Source organism: Aotus nancymaae, unplaced genomic scaffold (genome assembly GCF_030222135.1).
Source record: "Aotus nancymaae isolate 86718 unplaced genomic scaffold, 86718_ANA_hifiasm-v0.15.2.pri h1tg000095l, whole genome shotgun sequence".
Classification (NCBI taxonomy): domain Eukaryota; kingdom Metazoa; phylum Chordata; class Mammalia; order Primates; family Aotidae; genus Aotus; species Aotus nancymaae.
Window position 1 is genome coordinate 2,728,240 of NW_026988510.1, and position 27,230 is coordinate 2,755,469.

Below are 27,230 nucleotides of genomic sequence, written 5' to 3' on the forward strand. Positions count from 1 at the left end.
GAAGCATGGCAATTGGGCAAGAACTCAGTTGACTTACGCAGGAAGAATATGAGGCTGTGACGCTTCTGGGTTTTTTCCTCTAATACATATTTCTCTTGATTAAAAATTAAATTTTTTCTTCCAGTTTGTCAGCAGGAATGCCATTTTAATGCTGATAAGACCACTTGTTTGCTTTTTAGGTACCTGGCCTCATTACCTTCTCATGTGTTGAAAAATGACCACGTCAGGAGGTTTCTCAGCACTTCCTCTCCGCCCCAGCAGCTTCAGAGTCCAAGTGAGTTTGTAAAATATGATTAAATGAAAGTATATATGTATATGTGTGTGTATGTATATGTGTGTGTGTGTGTGTGTGTGTAAAATCCCTGGTACTCTAGTGGTTAGGATTTAAAAACAAAAAAAAAGTCCGGGCATGGTAACTCACGCTTATAATCCCAGCACTTTGGGAGGCCAAGGTGGGCAGATTACCTGAGGTTGGGAGTTCGAGACCAGCCTGACCAACATGGAGAAACCCCATCTCTACTAAAAATACAAAATTAGCCTGTAATCCCAGCTACTCAGGAGGCTGAGGTAGGAGAATCGCTTGAGCCAGGAGGCAGAGGTTGTGGTGAGCCGAGATTGCACCACTGTATTCCAGCCTGGGCAACGAGAGCAAAACTCTGAAAAATAAGAAGAAGGAGAAGAAGAAGAAGAAATAAATTGCATAAATAAAAGTATTTTCATTGTCTGTAAATTTTTATGGTATTTATTTTTAAATTCATAGGTCCTGGCAACCCCTCCCTTTCTAAAGTAGGTACAGTGATGGGCGTGTCTGGAAGGTAAGAAATCTTCTGGGTAACCAGCACATTCCAGTTAAGCATGTTACATTTACTTTGAGTCCTGTGTAAAGTTGTTTCTAGAGTGAAGTCATTCTCAAGTTGAGTCTTGGATGATATTGAGAAGAATTGGGGAGAGATATTTGAATTTATGATTTCCAAAAAAAGTTCTCTGAGCTACTGGAACCAGAATTCCCAGGGACTCCTCCCCAGTGTAAGCTCCCAGGACCCATCCCAGACCTAGGAAACTAGAATTTTTGAGAATCCGGCTGTGAGAAGCCTGCTTCCGGAAACACAGGGTCGTGCTGCTGACGAGCGTCCTGTCTTAGTGTAAGCCCTGGGTAGCTGCAGTTGTGCTCCGGCAACACAGAGGCTCCCCTTCTTCGCTCCAGTGAGGTGGGCTGTCACAGATCAATGCACACACACCCCTACGGGGAGCCTCATGGAGATGTAGTCTGGGCGTGAGGCCTCAAGGAGCGGACTGGTGTCCTCCTGGTGTCGGGCCGGGTGAGCACTCAGTCAGTGGGTGTGACTTTGCAGTTAAGGAGCAAGGCCAGAGTGGAGTGCTGGTCACACCTTCTAGCCTTCTACATTTTATTTTACTAAAAAAATTGTATTCGAATATTCAAGACGTAGTAGTCTATTTTAATTTATGATTTATCAGTGTCGTTCTTTGACTTAGAAGTAACAGAAATATTTATCAGAGGAGCATGTTTTTAAAAAATATAAGTAACAGAAACTTAGCATATAAACCAGAAATCTGGCTGTGACAGATACGTACACATACATAATACACGTGTGTACACACAAGTAGGTACATACTCCTAAGCACGGCAGAGGCATGTGAGAGTATCTGCACAGCCACCTGTATGCACATGTGTGCACAGGCGTGCACTACAGAAATCTTAGCTGCAGAAGGGTGGTTGGGGAGGGAGGGCAGTAATCCACGCTTGTGTTGGCAGTTCAGAGTAGCCCGTGATACTAGGGCAGGCCAGAAGGCAGAGGCTGGCACAGGAAGGCCTAGAAGGGAGGTCTGTAGTGGAATCTGTGGTTGTGGAAACTGCAGTTTCTCTGTGCTCCTTCTGCTCCTGTCCCACAGGCCTGTGTGTGGAGTGGCTGGCATTCCATCCTCGCAGAGCGGAGCCCAGCACCATGGGCAGCACCCGGCTGGCTCAGCTGCCCCCTTGCCCCACTGCTCCCACACGGGCGGCGCGGGCTCAGCCCTGGCCTACCGGACCCAGATGGACACATCGCCCGCCATCCTCATGCCTTCCAGTCTGCAGACCCCTCAGACCCAGGAGCAGAATGGGATTCTAGACTGGCTTAGGAAACTGCGTTTGCACAAGTATTACCCCGTCTTTAAGCAGCTCACCATGGAGAAGGTATGTCGGTTGCCTAGCTGGCCAGACAAAATTGCTGGACTGTTTTCTCAAGACCTCCCTGGGGAAATTGAGTTCAGTTTCCAAAATAAACACAAGGTGGAAGAAGTAGGGAGGCTGAGGCATACCGCCTGTTCTTACAGGGGACAGTGGGCTTTGCAGAGGCCACGTGCAGCTGAAGCCAGACAGAAACAGGGTATGTTATAGACAAACAGCTTTTCTAGGTGCTTCCAGATCTTTACAAACTAGACACTGCATGATGGGAGGGACAGTGTGTCCCCAGAGCCCTACTGTGGACAGAAACGGTGAGCTCTGGTGCCTCACCTTGTTTTAGACATCTCTCCATGTAGTTAGTGCAGACAACTGAGGTGGGTCAGATCTCGAGGAATGTGGGGGGATTTTACATCTTCCGAGAAGTCATACCTAGAGGATTTTTATGAGGAACACTTTTTTATTGTTAAAAAAATTCTGAAATTTCTTAAGTCTCGATGTCACTGATAAAAGTAGATGAAACCTATACAATGTATTTGAGCTGTGGGCTCCCTCTGCTGGGCAAACCAGCTTGGTGGCTTTTATCTATGTAAAAATTTAATTTCTGGAAAAATCTACAATTGAATCTAGAAATAAAGCTTTTTTTTTTTTTTTTGAGACGGAGTTTCACTCTTGTTACCCAGGCTGGAGTGCAATGGCACAATCTCAGCTCACCGCAACCTCCACCTCCTGGGTTCAGGCAATTCTCCCGCCTCAGCCTCCTGAGTAGCTGGGATTACAGGCACGTGCCACCATGCCCAGCTAATTTTTTTTGTATTTTTAGTAGAGATGGGGTTTCACCGTATTGACCAGGATGGTCTCGATCTCTTGACCTCATGATCCACCCGCCTCGGCCTCCCAAAGTGCTGGGATTACAGGCGTGAGCCACAGCGCCCGGCCGAAATAAAGCTTTTACTACATAGTTAAGTCAAAATTCTAAGTCTATTTGTAACACCCTCTGTTTAGGATTTGTGAATCTTAAAAAGTTTTAAATATTTTATTCTTATATTTTCACTGAGATGGCCTAAATCACAAATTGTGTTAGGAAATAACGTGAAAACTAGAGGCTGCTGTGTGTGCATAGCACCAGCCGACACAGTGCAGTAGCCACACACCATTCAGTGTGGATGGCGTCTGCTTTTCTGGATCACTTGCTACCTGACAGAGTTGCTGTCATCTTTGAAGTGATGGTGATTTTGTAAGCAAAGAGCCATTATAAGAAGACCATTCCAGCTGGGCACGGTGGCTCATGCCTGTTATCCCAGCACTTTGGGAGGCCGAGGCGGGTGGATCACTTGAGGTCAGTAGTTCTAGACCAGCCTGGCCAACATGGTGAAACCCCATCTCTACTAAAAATACAAAAACTAGCTGGGCATGGTGGTGGGTACCTGTAGTCCCAGCTACTTGGGAGGCTGAGGTAGGAGAATCACTTGAACCTGGGAAGCGGGGGTTGCAGTGAGCTGAGATCCTGCCACTGTGCTCCTGTGCAACAAGAGCAAGACTTCATCTCAAAAAAAAATACCGTCCAGCAGAGGGTGGCGAGTTCTAAAGGAATTGCATTCTGATGGGGCTGTCCTGGGGAGGGTGGGGCACTATCATAAATCCCATCTCCATGGCGGTTGAAACTGTGACTTACACAGATGTTTTCTTTAGTCACCTGCCCCACAGCATTTAACTGCTGTGACTTACAGAGCAGAGAGCAAGTGGGTACCTTTGACAGTGGTGCGCTCATCCACTCAGCCTCCACGGAAGGTGCCACGGAGGGGCCGGGGACTTTCCTGCTCAGAACCGCGTCTCAGAGTTGAACCGTTGACACCAAGTCATTTAGCAAGCAAGGGCTCTGGTACTCCCCAGCCTGTAATTGCCTAGTTCAGTTGGGTCTGTTTGCTTATCCCAGAGGTGGAATAAATTTATCCTAAATTCAACTCCAACTTCTTTGTTCTCAGAATCCTAACTACTGTCTCAGTAACTTTGTCATTTGTTTTTTCTGTGAAAGTTTTTGAGCCTTACTGAAGAAGATCTGAATAAATTCGAGTCCCTCACCATGGGCGCAAAGAAGAAGCTCAAGACCCAGCTGGAGCTGGAGAAGTGAGTTTGAAACTGGGTTTGTTTCTGTTCCTCATGTGCTGAATGGAGTGCTGGGGCTTCCAGTGTAAATACCAGTGACTGGACCACTTTCTGTTGCTTCTCCAGTCCTTAGTCATGCTTGCATTCATTCATTCAGTTGGAGTCTTGCTCTGTGTCTTCCAGGCTGGAGTGCAGTGGCACATCTCAGCTCACTACAATCTCTGCCTCCCAGTTCAAGCGATTCTCCTGCCTCAGTCTCCCAAGTAGCTGGGATTATAGGTGCCCGCCACCACACCCAGCTCATTTTTTGTATTTTTACTAGAAACAAAGTTTTGTCATGTTGGCCACACTGGTTTCCAATCCCGACCTCAGGTGATCCACGTGCCTTGGCCTCCCAAAGTACTGGGATTACAGGTGTGAGCCACTGCACCCGGCCGAGTCATTCTTTTAAAGTTCTACAAATGTGGCTTTGGTTTGACAGGAAGGGCCCTTTATAGTGAATGTGAGCAATCAGAATTACTTCCTGCCTGGATGATCTGGGGGAGCACCCTGTGGAGTAGATGCATCTGGAAGCCACGTGTGAGGCAGCCCACGGAGGCAGGGCTCACTTGTTCCTGTGCTTGATGGTTTCACAGGGAGAAGTCAGAGAGACGGTGCCTGAACCCCTCGGCCCCGTCGCTGGTCACCAGCAGTGGTGTGGCTCGAGTGCCCCCCACCAGCCACGTCGGGCCCGTGCAGTCGGGGCGGGGCAGCCACGCAGCAGGTGAGCGAGGGTGTGTCGGGCAGACGGGTTACTCGCTCGCAGAGAGGACCGGTGTGTCGGGCAGGCAGGTTACTTGTATGCAGAGAGGACCTTGTGTTCTTTTGGATGATCATTATACTTCAGATCACAGTCATTAGATTTTTACATTTTTAAATCTTTATACTCATTTTTCATTATTTTAACTGTTACAGTCTCCGCTGTAAGAAAATAGAATGGACAGTTGGCTTAGGAGCTAGAGGGCAGCCACTTCCCTGAAGTTGCTGGGGCAACACGGTCAGGATCAGGTCCAGAAACTGCCACGGTGAGAGCGAGCGCGTGAGGGTGAGCAGAAATGAGATGGGAGCACCTTCCTCCCCAGGACTGGTGCCCAGAGGCATGTCTCAGTCAGTGCCTTTAATGCTGGCCCATCAGTGATGGCGGCTCTCCGTGGACCTTCCTGCTCTGGGGGACCTGCAGTCTCAGTAATTTGCTTTTCATCCTCTCCCCGTCTCAGAAAGGGTAGGACACCTAGTGCTCTTGCTCCATGATGTCACAAGATGAGCCAGGTTTTCTTCACAGTAGAAATGGTAGGAGGAGCAGTGGCTCAGGAAGAAAAAATCCTGCCAGGATGGATTTTAAGTGGTGATTTAACTGGAAAGATCCATGTGACTTGGCCAGCCTCTGGATGGGGCGCTGCGCAGTGTTGTGATGGTTTCTGGTGGTGCCGGGGGTTCCACCCTTCACGGCAGTGTTCTGGAGTTGGTGGTGGAGGCGGGCAGGGCCCTGGCAGAAGGGGTGTTGACTAGCGCTGCCATTTGAACCTGCCATATCCATCACCATGAGGCCTGGGCCGGCGTGTTTTGTTTTCTGACTCTGAGAGCCCTGCCTGCCCCTGGAAGGAGCACCTGCGGATGATGTGATGCAGGTGCATGGGGCGGGGCTGAGCCTTTGGGGGCGCTAGCTGATGGCCACTCCTCTGTGCCTCTTCTGCAGAGCTTCGGGTGGAAGTGGAGCAGCCCCATCACCAGCTGCCCCGGGAAGGCAGCTCCTCAGAGTACTCTAGCTCCTCCTCCAGCCCCATGGGGGTGCAGGCCCGGGAAGAGAGCTCAGACAGCGCCGAGGAGAACGACAGACGTAAGGGCATGTGCATGGCGCTGGCTCAACCTGGCCCAGCTGTGAGACGGCCCTGACCACTCTATTTTCCTCTCTAGGTGTGGAGATTCACTTGGAGAGCACCGACAAGGAGAAGCCGGTGATGCTACTGAACCACTTCACTTCCAGTTCCGCCAGACCCACAGCCCAGGTTCTCCCTGTGCAGAATGAGGCCAGCTCCAGCCCGTCGGGCCACCACCCCTTGCCCCCGCAGATGATGTCCGCAGCCTCACACATAGCACCCATCCGCATGCTGAATTCTGTGCACAAGTCGGAACGGGGAGGCGCGGACATGAAGCTCCTCTCATCTTCTGTGCACTCACTTTTGTCTCTAGAAGAAAGGAATAAAGGATCTGGACCAAGAAGCAGCATGAAAGTGGACAAGAGCTTTGCCAGTGCCATGATGGATGTGCTGCCCACGTCCGCACCCCACCAGCCTGTGCAGGTTCTCTCTGGGCTTTCGGAGAGCAGCTCCATGTCACCCACGGTCTCCTTCGGTCCCCGGGCCAAAGTCGTGCATGCGTCCACGCTGGACAGGGTGCTGAAGACGGCACAGCAGCCGGCCCTGGTTGTGGAGACCAGCACAGCCGCCGCGGGCACGCCCAGCACAGTCCTCCACGCCGCCCGCCCGCCCATCAAACTGCTACTGTCATCATCTGTTCCTGCTGATTCTGCCATTTCTGGGCAAACTTCCTGTCCTAATAATGTGCAAATGAGTGTGCCCCCTGCAATAATAAATCCCCGGACTGCTCTGTACACAGCCAACACCAAAGTTGCCTTTTCTGCAATGAGCAGTATGCCAGTGGGCCCCCTGCAGGGTGGCTTCTGTGCGAACAGCAACACTGCCTCTCCCAGCAGCCACCCCTCCACATCCTTTGCAAACATGGCCACGTTGCCCAGCTGCCCAGCCCCCAGCTCCAGCCCGGCGCTGTCCTCCGTCCCTGAAAGCAGTTTCTATAGCAGCAGTGGCGGTGGCGGCTCCACAGGAAACATTCCTGCCTCGAATCCAAACCACCACCACCACCACCACCATCAGCAGCCCCCGGCACCTCCACAGCCCGCACCCCCGCCGCCGGGCTGCATCGTCTGCACGTCCTGCGGCTGCAGCGGCAGCTGCGGCTCGAGTGGCCTGACCGTAAGCTACGCCAACTACTTCCAGCACCCGTTCTCCGGGCCGTCCATGTTCACCTTCCCGTTCTTGCCCTTCAGTCCCATGTGCAGCAGCGGCTACGTCAGCGCCCAGCAGTATGGCGGCGGCTCCACCTTCCCCGTCGTGCACGCCCCCTACAGCAGCAGTGGGACCCCAGACCCCGTCCTGAGTGGGCAGTCCACGTTTGCAGTGCCACCCATGCAGAACTTCATGACGGGGACGGCTGGGGTGTACCAGACCCAGGGGCTGGTGGGCAGTAGCAATGGTTCCAGTCACAAAAAGAGCGGGAACCTATCTTGTTACAACTGTGGGGCCACTGGGCACCGTGCTCAGGACTGCAAACAGCCGTCCATGGACTTCAACCGGCCAGGTAAGCGCGCGCCATGGCCGCGCCAGCCAGCCTCCCGTGGGACCAAGGCACACAAAGGCTTGGCTTTTATGAAGAGTAAACTTATTTCTTTGTAAAGCAAATGATTTTTCGAATGCTCTTTGAAAGCGCGTGGAAATCTTACTGATAGGTTATGAGGTCCCCGGAAGGGCTGCAGTTGGGTCTAAAACTGGCATCATGAGTGCAGACAACCTCTGGGTCTAGAAGGCGCTTAGCAGGTGTGGACAGGGCTTCCCTCGCTGTCAGGTCTTGCTTCGAGCCCAGAGCGGCCAGTGTGAGGGGTTCAGTGCTGCCCCCTGGCTTACAGTGGGGCCCTCAGGCTGTGGCGCATGTCAGTCTGGACCCTCCGGGGTAGGGCTCGCCGTCCCCTCTGCACCCCTCCCGCCAGTGTGGCTGTGGGTGTGGTGGCTGTTGTCCCTCGGCTGTGCGGCATCTTACATTCCCTCGTGTTTGAGCTCCACGCTTCTTTTTATCTCCTTTAGTCAAATCCCAGTGGATGTCTGATGTATTTATAATAGGTTTCTTGTTTGTTTTGAAAACTGGGGACTGGGAAAGTGAGTCCCAACTCTCACAACTCACTGTGCTACCTTACAAAAGTCACTTGATCTCTACAGACTTCCAGTCGCTTCTAAGGGTTGCACTAGATCTGTGATTCTCAGACCTGTCTGTACATCACTGTCACCTGGAGAGTTTTTAGAAATAAACACCCCCTGACTCAGCAGGTCTGCAGGTGAGGTGGGCTGATGGCGCTCTGCCATGCGAGCTCGGGTGGGTCTGTGCCTCCCTTCATAGAGTTGGCTGCATCTCCAGAGGCACGGGCACTCGCCAGCCCTCACCTGCCCTCACCCAGTGCCAGGACACACGTTAGAGCAGCCCGCTTACCGTGTGCAAAGCCTGACTCCCGAGAAAACTCAAGAAAAAGATTGGTAACTTTTCCTGAGTCTTCACCCCAGTCTGATTTTATAAACTTGTAAAATTAGGTCCCGTTTTGCAGGGGCAGGAAGGGAGTGGAAACAGGATGGGTGGTCTAGGTTTCCAGCACCAGAATCTTGCCCAGTGGCTCTGGAAATGACTGGACAGATTGGTGGTTGGTGGTGATTCTACACTCATTCAAATTTGACCTCTTTTTCCCCCTCTCTCTAGGTACTTTTAGGTTGAAATACGCCCCTCCAGCAGAAAGTCTGGACTCCACAGATTGATATTTTTCTCTGGCAACAGAACATTATTAAGCCATGGAGACATAAGGAAAATTAAATACACAACTGAGAAGTCTAGTTGCTGTTGAGCTTAATATTTTTAATCCAAAGGTGCTTTACTTTTCCTAGACTGGATAGAAAATCTAGCGTAGACGTGCATCATACTCGATTTATTGCCAAAACCCTAGATTGGAGCTTGGTGTCAGACTTGCCTAGTGGGCATTTCTGTGGCCGGCGCAATCCGCCACCGACACTTTTGGTTGCAGTGCAGAGACCCCGTGTCTCCCGAAGAGCATTGCCGTCATTGGCCCTCCTAGGCTCACACGTCAATTCCAGGGCAGCTACACGTGGTCTGAATCGAGAACTGAGCTTGGGGTTCTCCAAGTGGAGTTCCACCCGTCGGACTCTTGACACCCCTGGGCTAGGGAAAATGTCGACTTTGTTTTGTTTTGTTCCTAAAGTGATTAGGCACTAATCTCTGGGATTTTTAAGGATTGCACTACAGAAGAATGTACCCTGATGTAAATCTCTGCAGTTCTGGGAGACAAACTCCTCTGAGAACAGTCAGTGCAAGAGACTCCAATAATCCAGATTAAAGAGTCAGCACCAGCAGGCTACTGGACTTAGGACACAACAGAGATTTTAGTATTCCTTCCCTCCTCCAAGCACTTGTAGCAGTTTCAGGTTTTTAAATTTTTCTGCAAATAAATTTAAACTACATTATTAAATAGAAATAGTTTACTCGCAACAACTTAATTTCTAAGGGTCCAAGTCCCAGAGAATCCATAGCCGTCAGAGCTTTGAGAGTACCTTCCTTCCCAGCCGGTCAGGGGCTCTGAGCCCTGTCTTCCACTGCAGATGACCTCTTTCGGGGGCACGGTGACAGCGCGGCTCTGTGAGTGGCTGTGAGGATGCTGCATGTCCTTAGCAGAGTTTGCAAGTTGCTTTCTCTCCCACGGGCTCCCCAAGAACCTCCAACCCCGAGGCTTACTGCTAGCGGATTCACACCTGAGACAGACATTTCAACAGTGATACAGTCCTGTCACTTATCAGCAAAAGATTGGGAATTTTCTCCTGTCAACTTCTTTTGTATTAGGCTGTGTATTGGTAGTTAATTCCGTTAAAAATTACTTGGAAAACAGTGGAAAGTGGTAGGACTCTGGAAGCGGCCACACACCCGAGAGCGACGGGATCTGTACAAGTCTGGTTTTTGTAAGGTAGGAATAAAAGTCCTCACTGTAGGTCTCTCAGTTTCAACCCACGGAAACGAAAACCTTTTGTCTGAAATTTACAGACTTAAATCTTCACGGTTAAAGGGAATTTTCTGCTAAAATACTACTATGATCTAAAATGCAGAAGTCTTCAGTGTTAAAATGTTGATTGGTAAGATCGTGCCAGGGATTTTGCAGTCGAATACTTTTTTTAAAAATTGACAATATTCAGACCATTCTTAAAATGGGACAATCAGCCTCATGAAAAATTGATGTAAATCAAAAGAATACCCTAGAGTGAGGCATGACGTGAGGGTTGAATTGTAAGAGCAGTTCCTAACTTCATAGAAACTAAAGCAGAAAGATGTTACATTTTTTTATGACAGGCTTTTAGAATTTTTTAGTTTTAGTTGAATTTTATTTCTATGCAATGCAGAATTAACAGACCTCTGTATTCTCTCTCCTCATGGTACACAGTATTACAGTGTTGAAGTAATGGTGATGCTTATTACAACAGCTATTTAGGGGAATGTTACGTTGATCTCTTAAATTATAAACACTACAAAATGTCAAAATAATGAGAACTGACACAACTTTGCCTTAAAGAGTACTAGACTGGACCTTGTCATATTACGTTAAAGGAAGACTTAGAGTGTTCATTGATGTTTACGATTTTAATATTTCTGAAGGCCATTACAGTGGCCTGGATATGTGCTGAAAGCCAAACTTAAATTTTTTGGTTTTTTTAAACAAAGAAATATTTTAAATAAATCCTATTTCAACACTGAAATTGTTGAAAACTGTCTCATAACAAAAGGAAAAAAAATTTACATTTTTGTTTTAGTGGTCAGTATAGGGGAATGAAAGCATCTGTTGTTACCCTTGTAACTATTTTGATAAGTATTAGAGGTGTTTAAACTTAAATACAGCAAAGCATTAAAACCGAAAGTTTTCAACTCGAAGCCTGGCATTCAGCGCTAAGGTAAACGAGTTCCGACACCGTCACAGCTACGTTCCCGGCAGCGAAGGTCTCTGCGGAGCTTCCAGTCATTTTGAACGTGCGTGGGCAGCAGTACGACATCTCCGGGGAGGCTGTCCGAAGTCGAGACTCGTGAGATGTAAATAGGACCTACACAGTGCAGAGAAAATGGAACCACCAGTCCGTGAGGCCTCTCCCTGAGGGAGTCGCAGGCTTGGACTTGAGAGTATTTGCCAGCCAGCAGTGAGCGCTGATGAATCTCTCCAGAGGCAGCCAAGGTCGGCGCACTTCAAGAGCATTTTGCATTCATCGGAAGACTTCCTCATCTGAAAACACAGAACATACTGACCCTTTCGAGTACTTAGTCATTTTCCTGAAATTGTGATCTGTATCAGAGTGCTGTGGCAACCAGGTAGGTGTGGCACTGGCCACGCGCCATGTCTTTGCCCTTTGTAGTCTGTCAGATACTAAAGTTTCTAACCCTGTTTTTTAATCTCCAAGAATGGGGAAAGTGGAATGTAGAGATGGAAGTAGAATGTGATGTTGGGATACAACAGCTATTTAATCCTACGTTTTATTTTTTAAGCAAAACACTCAGTTTTCTACCTTATTTTCTAATGTTGATTTCATGGTAATCTTGACAGTTGGAAGTGTTTAACATAACTCATTGCTAAAGAGCACTGAGGAAATGGGAGCTATTAGCACTTGTAATAAAAATAAACACAAGAAACTTTCTCGAATGCATATATGTGATTGGGTATTTCAGAAACCAGCATCATATGTCATCTCCAGGTTATTACAGGAGTCAGCTTGTTAATACAGTAGTGTTAGCCGGTTCCGTATTTTTAATTCAGTACTTAGAATTCTAGGTCCTGTATTGCCCGAAGTCAGCACAGTTAGTTTCTACCACAGACTGTCTTGGGGCACAGTGGTGGCGGTAGTGACTTTGCCTAAACATCACCCAGCTGGACAGAGGCTGAGCGGGGCTGCACCTCACTGTAGGCACTTGGCCAGTGGGAACTGGGTTGCACCCTCCTCGCTCCCTGTCATTTTCTCGTCACTCTCCTGCTTCCCAGCATTTTGTTTTATGCCTTGCTCGTTGTACATCCTGATGACTGATAGTACCGCATGCCGAGGTCTTCAGATTGTGAGGAAAGCCGTCTCCCTGCTTGACTCAACTGCTGTCCCAGAGGAGACTCCTGTGTGAACTGAGCAGGGTTGGCTGTGATTTCCAGCATGGAGGTGACTCCCAAAGAATGAGTCAGGTAACACTGAAAGCCATGGGTTCTGAAGAGGCTAATTTGTTGAAAAGTCCCAAGGGTCTGAATGAAAGCATCTTTAATTAACACTCAACACTTGCAATATTCTAGAAAACCATATACTGTGCTGGTTGAGGCCAAAGGTCAACATTGCTCCACTGTTCACCAATGAGGGGGAGCTGTGGCCATGAGCCACGGCCTCTCGTGTCTTGTAACAAGCCCTCATCACATGTATGAGTCTTACATGCACAAAAAAGAGAAGGCTTTGGTCCTGAAACTGAACACCTTGTGTACTCAATCTTCACAGCTTCTATTGGACATATTTTCTTTTTAGGAATGAAGGAAAATTCTCCCATTTTTGAGCCATTCTTTTGTCAATTCTACGAAATTGCATGTAACTTTATAAATATTTTTAAAAGATATAGTTTTGTAAATATTTAATATTCCGCTAATTTGATTTTGAATTGTAAATGTCAAGTATTCTGTTTTTGGGGTTTTTATGTTTTATTATACTTTGTTAAAAAGGACAAATTGTACATTTTTAGAATGTTTTTATGAGTAAATTTAATGTACTGAAAATAAAAATTTTAAAAAAGGCTCTGTGTTTTATTTCACTAGCTATCTGTCTCAGAATATGAAGCACACACCTTTTCAAGTCAGTCTGAATCTCCAAACTAGGGATTCCATCCTTTCTACCTTCTCAGAGAAATAAAAAGGATAACTGATTTTAAACCCATTCATTCTCTAACAAGGTACCAAGTTTTTTTTTCTTTTTTTGAGGCAACATAGTTTGGCTCTTGTTGCCCAGGCTGGAGTGCAGTGGCACGATTCCTGCTCACTGCCATCTCTACCTCCCAGGTTCAAGTGATTCTCCTGCCTCAGCCTCCTGAGTAGCTGGGATTACAGGCATGCACCACCATGCCCGGTGAATTTTTTATTTTTTAGTAGAGACGGGGTTTCTCTATGTTGGGTCAGGCTGGTCTCAAACTCTTGACCTCAGGTGATCCACCCACCTTGGCCACTCAGAGTCCTGGGATTATAGGCATGAGCCACCATGCCCAGCCAAGTTTTGTACTTTTTTTTTTTAAGTGTCCCTGGAATTGGTGGCTCAAGCCTGTAATCCCAGCACTCTGGGAGGCCGAGGCAGGTGGATCACAAAGTCAAGAGATCGAGACCATCCTGGTCAACATGGTGAAACCCCGTCTCTACTAAAACTACAAAAAAATAAGCTGGGCATGGTGGTGCGTGCCTGTAATCCCAGCTACTCAGGAGGCTGAGGCAGGAGAATTGCCTGAACCCAGGAGGCGGAGGTTGTGGTGAGCCAAGATCGCGCCATTGCACTCCAGCCTGGGTAACAAGAGCGAAACTCCGTCTCAAAAAAAAAAAAAGTTCTAGCACGAGTTTCCATAAAAATCAAAGTTGGCAGGAATGAATCAGATACCTAGGGATGTGGCCCTATTCTGAAGTGGCTCTTACCCAGGGAGGGAGCGGGCCTGCTGTGGAGGGGGTGACACAGTGACAAGCCACCAGCTGCCACACCAGCCTGTGACTAACGTATAGGATCATGCTCCCATGGCATCTAAGACCACACCCTTCTGGATTGGGGAGGTGGCAACATACTGAGCGTGTGCTCTCGGAAGTGAGTAGGGACACAGCACCCATGGGGAGCTTTGAAGTCAGGACAAAGGGGACACAGGTGCTTTTGCTGAGCGGCTGGCCTGGGAAGGCAGTTTTATCAGCTGACTTCCTTGTATTTTTCAACAGACTTTTAGGTGCCTACTTAAACCGGAGCTGGGCTCAGAGTTCCCTAGATAATGAGGCTGACCACTGGTCTGATTGCTGAAGTGTGTTTATGCTGCATCTGTACAGTGCCAGCAGCTCCCCACTGGGTCTCCCGAGGTTACCCTTTCTTGACCACATACACCTAACTTTGGTGGTTAGTTTACAGCAGATTATTGGGTATTTATTCCCAGAAATCACGTGGGTCTCACCATCCATCCATCATATCCTGTGGCATGTGAGTTCTCAAGAGAACTTTGAAAGTCCAGACTTGGTGGCAGGGCCTTGGCCAAGGCGAGAAGGGCGACCTTGACAAGGCAGAAGCCGTCAGAGAGCAGAGTCCCTCTATGTGAGTGCCCCCTCAGCACAACACAACCAGCCTGGATGCCCCTCTTGGGAATACAAGGACCCGCTTGGCTTTGGCAAGTACAAACAGTGTGGGATCCAAGTCTCAAATACTGATCCCATTAAACTGAGCTTTAATGACTGTTTTTAATTGTGCCTTTATTCAACTTAGTTCATTAAAAACGTACGTTTTAAAGATCCTACAAATAAAGTGACCACTCGTGGAATATAGGTCACCCCTCAGCATGTTATTTTTTTTAAAAAGCAGTATTTCTTATAGGAATCTTAGTGATCACACAGTAGTTACAATAATGTCAGATATGATGTATACAGTCTAAACGAGACAGGCCAGTTAAGAATTTACATAATGTAAAAATATACATACTAAAAGGTAGCCAAGTGGACAAACGCATGCAGCGGGAAAGCAGGTGACAGGAACTCCTTTAACATCAGTAGAGGGCCCAGATGGAAGGAATCTAGTTTCCCCACTGCAGTAAACAGCTTTCACTAACATACACAGGTTTTCCATACACATCTAAACACACAAGGTTAAGTTGTGACCTGCTACACGGACGGTCTAAAGTGGTGTAACTGTGACCTTCCTATGATACTCCCAAGAAAACTGTAAATACTGAACCCCATGCAGGTAATGGGAAGCACTGGTCTTTTATCATAGGTTGAACCTGAAGAGATTTAACTTCTGACATTAACATTTAAAAGCGTATGGCTCCTTTTGCTGTTTTCTCCACAACTGACATGCACATAGTGTGGGAGAATTCTGATGACTGACCTAACAGTGATAACTACTATTAAAAATGTGGAAACCTTTTCAGTAATATTGAGTTACACATTTAAACATTTAAAAAAAACAAAATGAAAACAAGGATCATCTATAGCTTTAAGCCAGATGATGGAAGGGAGTGTCTGAATTTGAATGCTTTTAGTTACACTATCCTGTGGTTTCTACCGCTGTCCTGAAGAATGACACAGGCGCACTGCTCCTTTCCATACCAACACAGGCACTAGTTTGAAGTCAGACAAAACCTGAAATAATAGAAAAAATGTCACTCTTTCTCCTAGGTCTTTTAAGAAACTAGACCAAAATTATATTCAAATTTCCTTTTGAGGAGTCTTTATGTGTGTAACTCTCTAGAGCACAAACCAAATAGGAAATGTCTACCCCTGCAAGAGTGTGGACTTTGGGTATAGTTCTGTTAGGAGTCAGGCACCATGAGCAGCAGTTGTCAGGGCTGTTTTCTTGCACCCCATTTACCCTGCATTTGTGCCAACTAGCATGGCAAATGTGTTTTGTGGGGGTTATGCTTCACAACTCAGGCCTAAAGATCCTCTTAGGGAGATCTCTCTAGCTGAGTAGAAAACTTCTACCCGAAAAGTCGGTGGGTTCTGTGAACCTGAAGAGAAGACTCAGAGTCTCTGAGAGCCTTTCAATTACTGCTGGAATTGCAAGTTCCTATTAGTGAGAAAAGAGCATTAAAATAACTTGAAGGTCTATTTTATTGGCAACTTAGAATGCAAAGTATTTTATTTTTAAACTTTTAGAATTCGAAAACAAGCTAGCCTACATTAAATAATATAGTTTCCAAAGCTGAACTTGCTCACTTGGAGCTCAGTTTTTCTGCTTCAAATACAAACAACTTCCTAACACTCCTAGGTGGAAACACTACTGTTTGATGATCTGTGATTAGATGAACTGATCGATCTCAGTTGGTAACATCCCTTTTTCTCCCTTGGTAAGGGTTTAAAAAAATTCTAGAATAGATGCATTTTTCTAGTTTTACACTGCCAGTTTCATCCCAAACGTCTCCTGGGAGGCATAGACCATGTACAGGAACCCATCTTCATCCTTCTCACTCTCATACACCTCTGAGATCGGTGTGGAGACGCTCACCATGCTGTGTCCATTCACCAACAGGAAGAAGGCTTGATTAGCATTGAGCTGTAAGCGCCTTCTATTGAAAGAAAAGGTGAAGAAATACTGACAATAATACAAGAAGTGTGAAGCATGTGTTAAAATATCACCCACTCTGATCAATAAAATGAGAATTTTCTAAATGCTTTTGAATCCAATACTTAACAAAAGCACAGGACATTTCCTTTGATTACACTGGTATGAGCGATAATCACTGAAAGATTATACATTACGCTAATTTTAAACTAGTATGCTGTCTGAATAGCCGTTAAGTGTCTAATGTGAGAAACAGTTCTAAACAGTTTTCAAACTCTTCTAAGATCTAAGCCTGTGCCATTTATTGCCACTCACTAAGTCTACATTCTCTTTAACTAAATAGCTTTGTTGTACAAAACCTTAATAACTTGTAACATTTATTTTACAGAGGAAATACCTACACTACGATGTCGATGTTTCTATTTCTTACTTGCTAGACTTCAGATCCCTCTGTTTCTTACGATGAAAGAACGGATCTGAGGTCTAGCAAGTAAGAAATATAAAACCTCAGGCCAGGCACGGTGGCTCACGCCTGTAATCCCAGCACTTTGAGAGGCCAAGACGGGTGGTTCACGAGGTCAGGAGATTGAGACCATCCTGGCTAATGTGGTGAAACCCCATCTCTACTATAAATACAAAAAATTAGCTGAGCATGGTGGCATGTGCCTGTAGTCCTAGCTACTCGGGAAGCTGAGGCAGGAGAATCGCTTCAACCCAGGAGGCGCAGGTTGCAGTGAGCTGAGATCGTGCCACTGCACTCCAGCTTGGGTGACAGCAAGACTCTGTCTCAAAAAAAAAAAAAAAAAAATACATATATATATATATACATATATACACACAAAATCTCAAAAAAAGAAACAGTTTACAGTTTTATTAAGTTGAAATGGTTTTAATCAGAACTGAATCTTAAATTCGGCTGAAAAAGATTTTTTTTTTTTTTGAGACGGAGTTTCGCTCTTGTTACCCAGGCTGGAATGCAATGGCACGATCTCGGCTCACCACAACCTCCGCCTCCTGGGTTCAGGCAATTCTCCTGCCTCAGCCTCCTGAGTAGCTGGGATTACAGGCACGCGCCACCATGCCCAGCTAATTTTTTGTATTAGTAGAGACGGGGTTTCACCATGTTGACCAGGATGGTCTTGATCTCTTGACCTCGTGATCCACCCGCCTCAGCCTCCCAAAGTGCTGGGATTACAGGCTTGAGCCACCGTGCCCGGCCCTGAAAAAGATTTTTTTAAGGATTTCAACCAGAACTAAAGATTTATCTGTAAGTTTCATAAAGAATGAGAAGTGCTCCCTTCAGCAGCACATATACTAAAATTGGAACGATACAGAGAAGATTAGCAAATTTAAACAGAAAAAAAAGAATGAGAAGTTACTCAAAGGAAATATAAAACAAAGGTGACTGAATACCTAATTATCTTGATGAGCTCACTCATGTTGACATGGTCAGGTACAAGGAACTTCGTTTTATCCAGGACAGGAAGCTGCTTCTCACCCTTGTATCGTTCTATTATCACCTAGAAAAGAAGGCAGAAGTGAATTTTAAAATAGTCATCAGGCCAGGCACAGTGGCACACATCTGTAATCCCAGCACTTTGAGAGGCTGAGTGAGGCGAACAGACGACCTGAGGTCAGTAGTTTGAGACCAGCCTGGTCAACATGGTGAAACCCTGTGTCTACTAAAAATACAAAAATTAGCCAGGTGTGGCAGCAGCTGCCTGTAATTCTAGCTACTCCAGATGCTGAGACAGGAGAATCGCTTGAACCTGGGAGATCGCACCACTGCACTCCAGCCTGGGGGATAGAGTGAGACTGTCTTCAAAAAATAAAATAGTCATCAACAATGAAAAATATAGATAAAATGCCTCCTATGTTCTAACTGGCACATGCCAAAATGGGCTTTTTTTTTTTTTTGAGACGAAGTCTCGCTCTATTGCCCAGGGTGGAGTGCAGTGGCGTGATCTCGGCTCACTGCAACCTCGGCCTCCCAGGTTCAAGTGATTCTCCTGCCTCATCCTCCTGAGTAACTGGAACTACAGGTATGTGCCACCACGCCCAGCTAATTTTTGTATTTTTAGTAGAGAGGGGGTTTCACCATATTGGTCAAGCTGGTCTTGAACTCCTGACCTTGTGATCCACCCGCCTCAGCATCCCAAAGTGCGGGATTACAGGCATGAGCCACCATGCCCGGCCCAAAATGGGCTTTAAAACAGCATTCATTAGTTTCCTCAAAGCTCTCCTGTGAAGAGCAACCATTTGCTAGCTTAGACATTTACCATTTACAAAATATGGAAGAGAGATGATATGGCTGCCACCAGGTAGGAAGAGGGGGAAGATACTTTGCTATGTATCCTTTCATTGTGTTTGATTTTGGAACCATGAAAAATATATACCTAGTCAGAAAAAGACCTCAAGCTTTACAGAGGCAGAGAGGCTGGGGGCCAGGTTCAAGCACAAAACATCTGAAACTCTGTCAATTCCAGTACTACCATTTCCTGAGACGTGGCTGACGTTCTAAGGAAAGTAAATGCCTGTGTTTTAATAAATGTGTAAGTTGTTAATGACGGTAATATGCTTAATGTTTTTCAAAACTAGAGACTTGTCTACTTGACATGAAAAAAATTTTAAGTATTTGACAAGGCAAGCAGAGATCATTATTAGCTGGTTCTAGGGACAAAGTTTGTGCATAATGACCTGGTACTTTCATTTTGATACAATATTTCTTTAAATCAGGTTAAAAATACAAGTATTTGAACTATACAGGGAACGAAAATAGTTCCATATTATGAATTTTAAAAAATCCATTAGCTCCTCACCATACTTCCTTTCCATGGAGCAAAATTTTTTGTTTTTTCAGTTCTAAGCTGCTGTAATAACTGACCACAGATGGGCCTTTGAGTCTCATTAGCTTCTGTGTTTACTGAGCACTGTAGACACCTTTATATACAGTAATTCTACCCTGTCACAACAAAGAGAAGTTGAATGCCAGGAATGAGAAATCTTTACATGCTTCTTTGGGAAATAAAAATCTGTATCTGTACATTGTTCCATTGTGTGAGACCTACATAAGGTTCTGTGTAAGGCTGAATCAAGCTGTCATCACCTTCCCTGCTAAGTTTGAGAGCTTTATCTAGTGGGCATGTTCAGAAGTGTGATATCCACAAGGAAATATCAGTGTGTATACTCCACCTACTTGAATTTAAGTGGCAGCAGAAATTAGATGCAGTATGGGAAATCTTGGATCCTGAGGCCAGCCAGTGGCGCATCCTAGAATCCCAACAGTCTGAGAGACCAAGGTGGAGGATCACTTGAGCCCAGGAGTTTGAGATCAGCCTGGGTAACATAGCAAGACCCTGTCTCTACAAAAAAAATTAGCCATGTGTGGTGACCTGCGCCTCTAGTCCCAGCTACTTAAGGGGCTGAGGAAGGAGGATTGCTTAAGTACAAGGTGGCTGAGACTGCAGTGAGCTATGATCTCACCACTGTACTCCAGCCTCGGAAACAGAGCGAGGCCCTGTCTCTTAAAACAAGGATACCTCCCTCTAGGTTGCGAAACTTACACCCTGAGTTTGACTGCCTGAGTTTGACGGGGGTAGAAACCCCCGTCAAGTGGATGTACTTACGCAGTGCTCTCCTCTGCGTACATTCTTGACTAAAACCAAGGCCTGAGTACCTACCGGGATTTTGGTTGGATGCTGCTCTCGAATAAGTCGGACATCTTCTACTCTTTGTTCTGCAATGAAAGGAAGAGATAGAAGCCATTAATTATTAAGGGCCAGACAGCTTCTTACCAGCGCTACTGCTGGCCTTACATCCGAGTTCAGCTGTCCTTAGCTGTGGCATAGCAGAACAGTGAAGACACCTTTCCTAGAACTTAAAGAAACACAAACACTTCACATCTGATAAAGGTTTGTATCTAAGGCCAAAAGCAACATAACAAACACAGCTCTATCAGGTGATAGGACAGAGACCAGGAATATGGGACTAGTTTAAAGGAACTGGGAGCCCAAGTTTGCAGTCATACAAGGCAGATTCATGCATAAGATTCCCAATCCTTCCTCCAAAGACCAAATACCACCTGTAATAGTCACTTCAATTTGTGTTAATTTTCCATAGTTTAAGTTGGAAATGGAAGCTATTATATCCATTACAAACCAGGAAATGCAATTTTCTCTTATAACTTCCAGCTTTTTAATGATATGGGCCTAAGAGAGAAGAAACTGCTCAAGACAATGGAATATGAGGCTGGGCACAATGACTCACACCTGTAATCCCAGCACTTTGGGAGGTTGAGGTGGGCAGAGTCAGGAATTCAATACCAGCCTGGCCAACACTGGCCATCTCTACTAAAAAAAAAAACAAAAATTAAGCTGGGTACAATGGCACATGCCTGTAATCCCAGCTACTTGGGAGGCTGAGGCAGAAGAATTGCTTGATCCTGGGACACGGAGGTTGCAGTGAGCAGAGATCATGCCACTGCACTCCAGCCTGGTGACAAAGCAAGACTCCGTCTCAAAAAAAAAAAAAAAAAAAAAAAAAAAAAAAATATATATATATATATATATATATATATATATATATATATATATATATGGAAAGAAAAAATACTCTGAGTTTTAGTTTTGCTCAGTACTTAAATCAGGGCTTAAGGCACAAAGTCTATTGCTGAATACTTTTCTAAGAATATATATATCTAATTCTCCCTTTTAACAGAATCACTTGTTGATAATTTCAACAACTGTACTTGACTCTGGGCAATATAGGAAAAAAAACAAGCCAAGTCCAGTTCTCAAAAACCCAAACATATAGTTGGAGAGATGTCATTTACAAAGCAATATATGCATATAAAAAAGAAAGGCAGCCAAGCGCGGTGACTCACGCCTGTAATCCCAGGACTTGGGAGGCCGAGGCGGGTAGATCACCTGAGGTCAGGAGTTCGAGGTCAGCCTGACCAAAAGAGAAAAACCCCGTCTCTACTAAAAATACAAAAAATTAGCCGAGTGTGGTGGCGGATGCCTGTAATCCCAGCTATTTGGGAGGCTGAGGTAGGAGAATCGCTTGAAACTGCGAGGCAGAGGTTGCGGTAAGCTGAGATCATACCACTGTACTCCAGCCTGAGCAACAATAGTGAAACTCCGTCTCAAAAAAAAAGGCAATATATGAACATATGATTCAGATGGCATTATTTAAAACCTCTAAAAAAATCAGCAAAATCACCTTAATTTACTATGGTAGAATTCATTCTTGTGGTAAAGGAAATAAATTATCAATGTCATGAACTTCCTGAGACAGGCTCCAGAAAAAAGATGGTGTGACATATATAAATATGGTTACACTAATATCATTGCCAATCTCATTTAGATTTTTTAAAATTTAATATTAATTAAAAAAAATTAATATTACTGTGTTCAAGTAAACCTATAAGTTCGACTTCTTTTCCCATCCAAAATTTTAAAATCTGCTTCTAAGATACATTACTAAATCTAAACATCTTCGCCACAAAGATTGAAAACTCATGGACTTCCACCAGTGCCTATTCCTATTGAATAAATATGCGAACAATGATAAATTTAGCTTCTGTTAATAGTAAAATTAACCTAGTGGCTCTTATCATTTGACTCCCCTACTTCCCAGCAAGGGTCTCAGTGACCCCAAATCATCACCTCTCCTATAAGACCTCTTCCTATTCTTGTCCTACTCCAGACTCTCCTCACAATAAAAACCTCCATTTTGTCAGTGTAGATTATTTCAGTGTATAGGATAAATCATGATTTAATGCACTCCAGCAAATAAATGATACCTCTTTCATGTATCCTGGAATGTTTCACATTTAAAAGCTTATCCTAATAAATCTAAAAGTAGTGGAAACATTCAGCCGGAGGGGAAAGATTTTTTTAATATAAGAAAATTAGTTTGGCCACGTGCTGTGGCTCATGCCTGTAATCCCAGGACTTTGGGAGGCCGATGTAGGCAGATCACCTGTGGTCAGGAGTTTGAGACCAGCCTGGCCACCATGGTGAAACCCTGTCTCTACTAAAAATACAAAAAATAGCAGGGCATGGTGGTGGGTGCTTGTAATCCCAGCTACTCAGGAGGCCAAGGCAGGAGAATCACTTGAACCCAGGAGGTGGAGGTTGCAGTGATACAAGATCATGCCACTGTACTCTAACTCTAGCCTGGGTGATAGCATTGAGACTGTCTCAAAAAAAAAAGGGAAAGAAAAAACAGAAAGGCTCTATGAAGTTTCAAAGTCAGGTGTTTAAAGTTATCTTTGTCCTGATTTATTCCCAAAATATGACCTAAAAACATAAAAATGATTATTTTCATTAAAGGTGGGAAATATATAGAAAACAAGTTACTTCCTTAAGGTGTAAAGAACAGCATCAAAGTCCCATAGGAGTATTTTAGCATCTTGTCCAGAGGCAATGAGCCTGGAGTAATGGGGTGTACATGGTACGCACTGCTGCTCCACTCTCATTCTTCAGTAGACAGCTGTTTTGGAGGCCAAGTATATATTTAACAAAAGCATTCTCAACGCCACAGGACAGCAAGTATCTCACTCCCTTAGTTTCCTACTGCTGTAATGATCTGTTTTTGTCTTCCTCAACAGACTGCCCCCCTGGCAGTGAAGGACCCAGCTCCAGTCCAATCTGTGTTCCCCCCGGGTTCAGGCTTGTTCACAGATGATGGTTAATCAACAACTGAACGAAAGCTGTAAAACAGAAATGAACACTCTTCCAAACGGACACCGAAATCCAAGCTACTTCCCTAGATTCCTTTCTTCTAAAATAAAACTGAAAAAGAATCCTTCGAATCTTTTACAAACATTAAAAGGGTAGGAGCCTAAGGTGTCTCATTTTTATGAACATGTTATTTGCAAAGTTATTTTCTGATATCCCCATTTAAGTAAAATTTCAGTTACACATACTTTCCAGGATTTACTTCTCAGAGAGAAATTGAAGCACTTCCTCCCCTCAGGCCAGGTGTGGTGGGTCACACCTGTAATCCCAGCAGCTGGGAAACCAAGGCAGGAGGCTCACTTGAGGCCAGGAGTTCAAGACCAGCCTGAGCAACACAGCAAGAACTTGATTTTTTTTGTGTGTTTTCTTTTTTTTTTGCTAGAAATGAGGTCTCACTATGTTGCCCAGGCTGGTCTTGAACTCCTGAACTCAAGCGATCCTGCCCTGGCCTCTCAAAAGTGCTGGGATTACAGGTGTGAGCCACTACTCCCTACTCAATTTTAGTTTTTTGAAGTTCTTTACATTTTTACAGTACATCTATGTCTCCTGACTCACAGTCTGGGTCCACTTAATATGCTGGAAACCATGGCTACCTACTGGAGACTGGAGAATTCATGCCAGGTTAAAGGTACCAGTCCAGACTCTGCCACTAGGTGGACCATGATCATCACTGCCAGGCCCCACCCAGTTTCTTTAGCTACAAAAGGAAAGGGATGTTTTCAGCGAGCCTTAAAATCCATTTCAACTTTGAAAACCCTCTCAATCCTAGTAGACATTATCAGTAGCGCTATATTCAGTTTTAACCTGAAACTCACTCACTTGGAAAAAGAAAGCCCCACTCAAGCTGACTGGGGGTAATCTCAGGCTCCATAAAGAGCTTCTTTCCAAGGATTCATTTCCCTCATATACTGTGCTACACATCTCTGAAAACTGTCAGTGCTCATGGTCAAAATTACCAAAATAATCATGAACTACAAAGAATTTTTTTTTAAATTATCAAAATCAGAAGCAAGAAAAGGTAACAGCTGTTAAACGATATTTGGCACATTTCTATAAAATGACTATTAAATAGATATTTAAAGGGAGGGGGCAAAATAAAAGTGAGCCAAGGGAAAAACCCTGAAAATACAGTGTATATGAAGTACATACACCAATGGGAAAAAAATGGGGCCTTATTGCTGGTCTACCCTCAGGGCAGCTTTTAGGTTCTAGGCAATTCCTTGTTCTATTGGATGTGTTAATCTCACATTTCCTACCCTTACTACCCACTCTTCCGCAGAGATTTTTCCAGAATAACCCAAAAGTACTATAAGCAAAAAAGAAAATAACTAGAGTTTCTGTGATGAGAAAAAGGGCATCTTTCCTACACAAATGTTCCCAGTTAACTTTTTTCACTGGTGAAAACAGAAGCCAGATCTGAGGTGGGTAGGTCCAGGCTGCAGCAAGCTGTGATTGCACCACTGCACTCCAGCCCAGGTGACAGAGTGAGACCCTGTCAAGCAAGCAAGGAAAGAAAGAAAAGAAAGAGAAAGAGGCCGGGTGTGGTGGCTCATGCCTGTAATCCAAGCACTTTGGAGGCCAAGGCAGGAGGATCACTTGAGGTCGGGAGTTCAAGACCAGCCTGACCAACAAGATGAAACCCCATCCTAAAAAAAAAAGAAAGAAAGAAAGAAAAGAAAGAGAGAGAAAAGAAAGGAAATAAAGAAAGAAAATCTGCCTTTTATATATGCTACTCTCAGGGCTCAATAAGCCTAGATGCTAGTGAGAGTTTATTAAGGTCACTAACAAGAAAACTTCTAACAAAAAAGACCCGTCTAAGTCTTGCTAACCAATGGACCAAGAGGCTTTTTGACAAGATATGCTTGGCAAGCCAACGTCCATTTTCATTTACTGAAGTATCTCAGGCAAAAGAAATCAAATAATGGGCAATAATGAGACCTACAAAACTATATCCAAACAAATTAATGCTAAGCTCTTTCTAGTCTCCGGGAAACTAGGCAAAACAGACAAACAGCATCACTGTGTGAGTTCCTGATGAGGATGGCGGCAGGCGTTCACTGTTCACTGGGATGAACACGGTGCTTCTCTACCATACCTGTGCCTGGAACTAAGGCAAAAACAGGTATCTGGATCTCTGCCTTCTCTTGATCAAGCTGGGAAATAATCGCTTTGCATCATCTGTGTGGAGCAAACATTATGATGGGGACACGTGCACGTTTACCCAAAGCCGGGACACAGTCAGAACGGGCGGAAAAGGGCTGTGTTCCTGGTGTTCTGGTGTCAAGGTGAGAGCGTAGTCGCGAGCCTAGGAGAAGCTACCCACCCCAGCTCCGGGCTACAGACAGGAACTGTCAACATTGCCATGGGCTGTCCCGGGCGCGGCGGGCCGGGGGCCGGTCCCTCCTCTCGACAGAAGCACCGGGGTCTGCAAGGAACACTCGCACCCGGGCGGGCTTCCTCGCCGGAAAAACTCGCCCCGAAGGTGACGCGCTGGGACGCGGCGCAGACCTGCTTCAGAGCCGACCTGCCCAGCGCGGCCCGGGGACCCATGGGCCCCAGAAACGCGACCCTCGCCGGGCAGCAAGCTCCCGGGGACGGCGGGGCCGGGGTGTGACACGGACCTAGCCACGGGGGGCGCGGGGTGATTCAGCAGGCCCGGGAGCCCCGGCCCCCGCCTGCCCCCCAGGGCCTGCTTCCTCCCGGGCCTCTGAGGGGTCCGCGAGCCGCCCCGGCCCAGCGACCAGCCCCCGGTCCCTGGCCCCGGCCCCTCACAGCGTCCTGGATTCTCGGCCACGGCCTCGGCCCCTCACGGCGCCCCGGGCTCCGCGTCCCTCGGCCTCGCTGGCCGGCAGCCCCAGACCTCGCTCGGCCCCGGCCCCTCAGAGCGTCCCAGGCCCTGCCGCCCTCCACAGCTCGGACCCCGGCCCCGCCACCCCCACCACCCTCGCGGCGACACTCACCGAAGGTGCGGCGCTGCTTGAAGGTCTTCTCCGACGGCATGGTGCGGGGATCTGGGTGGTGGCGGCAACGACGCGAGGGCCCGGCGGCTCCTGAGGGCGGCGGCAGCGGCGGCGGCGGATCCGACTCTGGCGATAGCGACTTCCCTTGTGTCTCCTCAGCCCGCAGCCTGGTCAGGTGACTCGCGGCGCGTCACTGAGGGGCGGGGCCAAAGACGGCCGGGGCCGCCGCCATGATGGGCGTGGCGGAACCCGAGAGTGGCACGCAGCGTCGGCGGCGGTACACGGACGTGCGCATGCGCGACAGGGAAAAAAAAAAAAAAAAAAAAACGCTCGCTGTGCGCATGTGTGTGGTCGTACCCCTGACCCTCACGGCACGGGTGGGCGCCTGAGGTGACGACTGCTGTCGGCTGGGTCGCACCCCGGGGCTGTGGGCGCTCTGGAGCCTCCTGCCCAGCCCTGAGGAGAGGGCAGCGCGAGGCGGGGAAAGCCGAGCCACTGGCGAGATGTCCCGGGGCGTTCTTGAGAGAGCGGTCAGAGGAAGGGACGTGATGCAAACCCGACCACCCCTTCCCTTCAGGAGAGAGACTTGGGAGTGCGGCCGGAGACGCCCGCGCCCGGGGCTGAGGCGCCTCTCCAGGAGGCAGGGTCGTCCCGGGGTCGGGGCTTGGGGTCCCCGCTAGCCCTTGGGAGTCCCAGCCTCCTCTGCGTGCAGGGGCATGCGCGCTCCGTGGGTGGCTTCGGGCGAGCGGCCGCTGGTGGCCTTCATCCTGGACGCAGCCCCCTCCCCGTCCCGCCGCCGCCACCCTCGGGGATGCTCCTGGTAGCTGTGAGGTCTTCCTGCCGTCAGGTGGCCTGCGGCGACGGCCAGGCCTGCCTCACGTCGTTAGCCGCCCTGTGTACCCCTAAACTCGCTGGACAACCTTACGCTAGTGGCAGTTTTTGAGTCTCGGACGCATTTGCAAAAGGGCGGTGATATTTGAGGACTCAGAATGGGCTGCGGAGCGAAGATCGCCATGCGATTTTTGGTTGCTGTTGCCCATGGCTGTGTCTCTGTAGGAACAGCACTAAATTC

At 46.8% G+C, this 27,230-nt stretch overlaps 2 protein-coding genes and 1 pseudogene across 2 annotated transcripts in view; 2 read left to right on the top strand and 1 right to left on the bottom strand.

Moving 5' to 3' along the window:
* Nucleotides 1-10,757, top strand: part of ZCCHC14 (zinc finger CCHC-type containing 14) — a 78,169-nt gene extending 67,412 nt beyond the window's left edge. Inside the window, exons 6-13 of the mRNA XM_012466079.3 lie at nucleotides 180-274; nucleotides 761-815; nucleotides 1,912-2,194; nucleotides 4,218-4,309; nucleotides 4,924-5,051; nucleotides 6,024-6,164; nucleotides 6,242-7,702; nucleotides 8,864-10,757. Coding sequence (XP_012321502.2) covers nucleotides 180-274; nucleotides 761-815; nucleotides 1,912-2,194; nucleotides 4,218-4,309; nucleotides 4,924-5,051; nucleotides 6,024-6,164; nucleotides 6,242-7,702; nucleotides 8,864-8,919 — 2,311 coding nt within the window. The 3' untranslated portion in view covers nucleotides 8,920-10,757. The remainder of the gene's footprint in view (nucleotides 1-179; nucleotides 275-760; nucleotides 816-1,911; nucleotides 2,195-4,217; nucleotides 4,310-4,923; nucleotides 5,052-6,023; nucleotides 6,165-6,241; nucleotides 7,703-8,863) is intronic.
* Nucleotides 10,758-14,631: 3,874 nt separating this feature from the next.
* On the bottom strand, nucleotides 14,632-26,289 carry MAP1LC3B (microtubule associated protein 1 light chain 3 beta). Its single transcript, XM_012466080.3, has 4 exons — nucleotides 26,159-26,289; nucleotides 20,136-20,191; nucleotides 17,869-17,975; nucleotides 14,632-16,459 (listed from the first exon to the last, which is right to left on the bottom strand). Exons 1-4 carry the CDS (start codon nucleotides 26,196-26,198, stop codon nucleotides 16,285-16,287), a joined length of 378 nt encoding a protein of 125 aa, XP_012321503.1. The 5' UTR covers nucleotides 26,199-26,289; the 3' UTR covers nucleotides 14,632-16,284.
* On the top strand, nucleotides 17,746-17,801 carry LOC135271889 (U6 spliceosomal RNA; annotated as a pseudogene).
* Nucleotides 26,290-27,230: the final 941 nt, after the last annotated feature.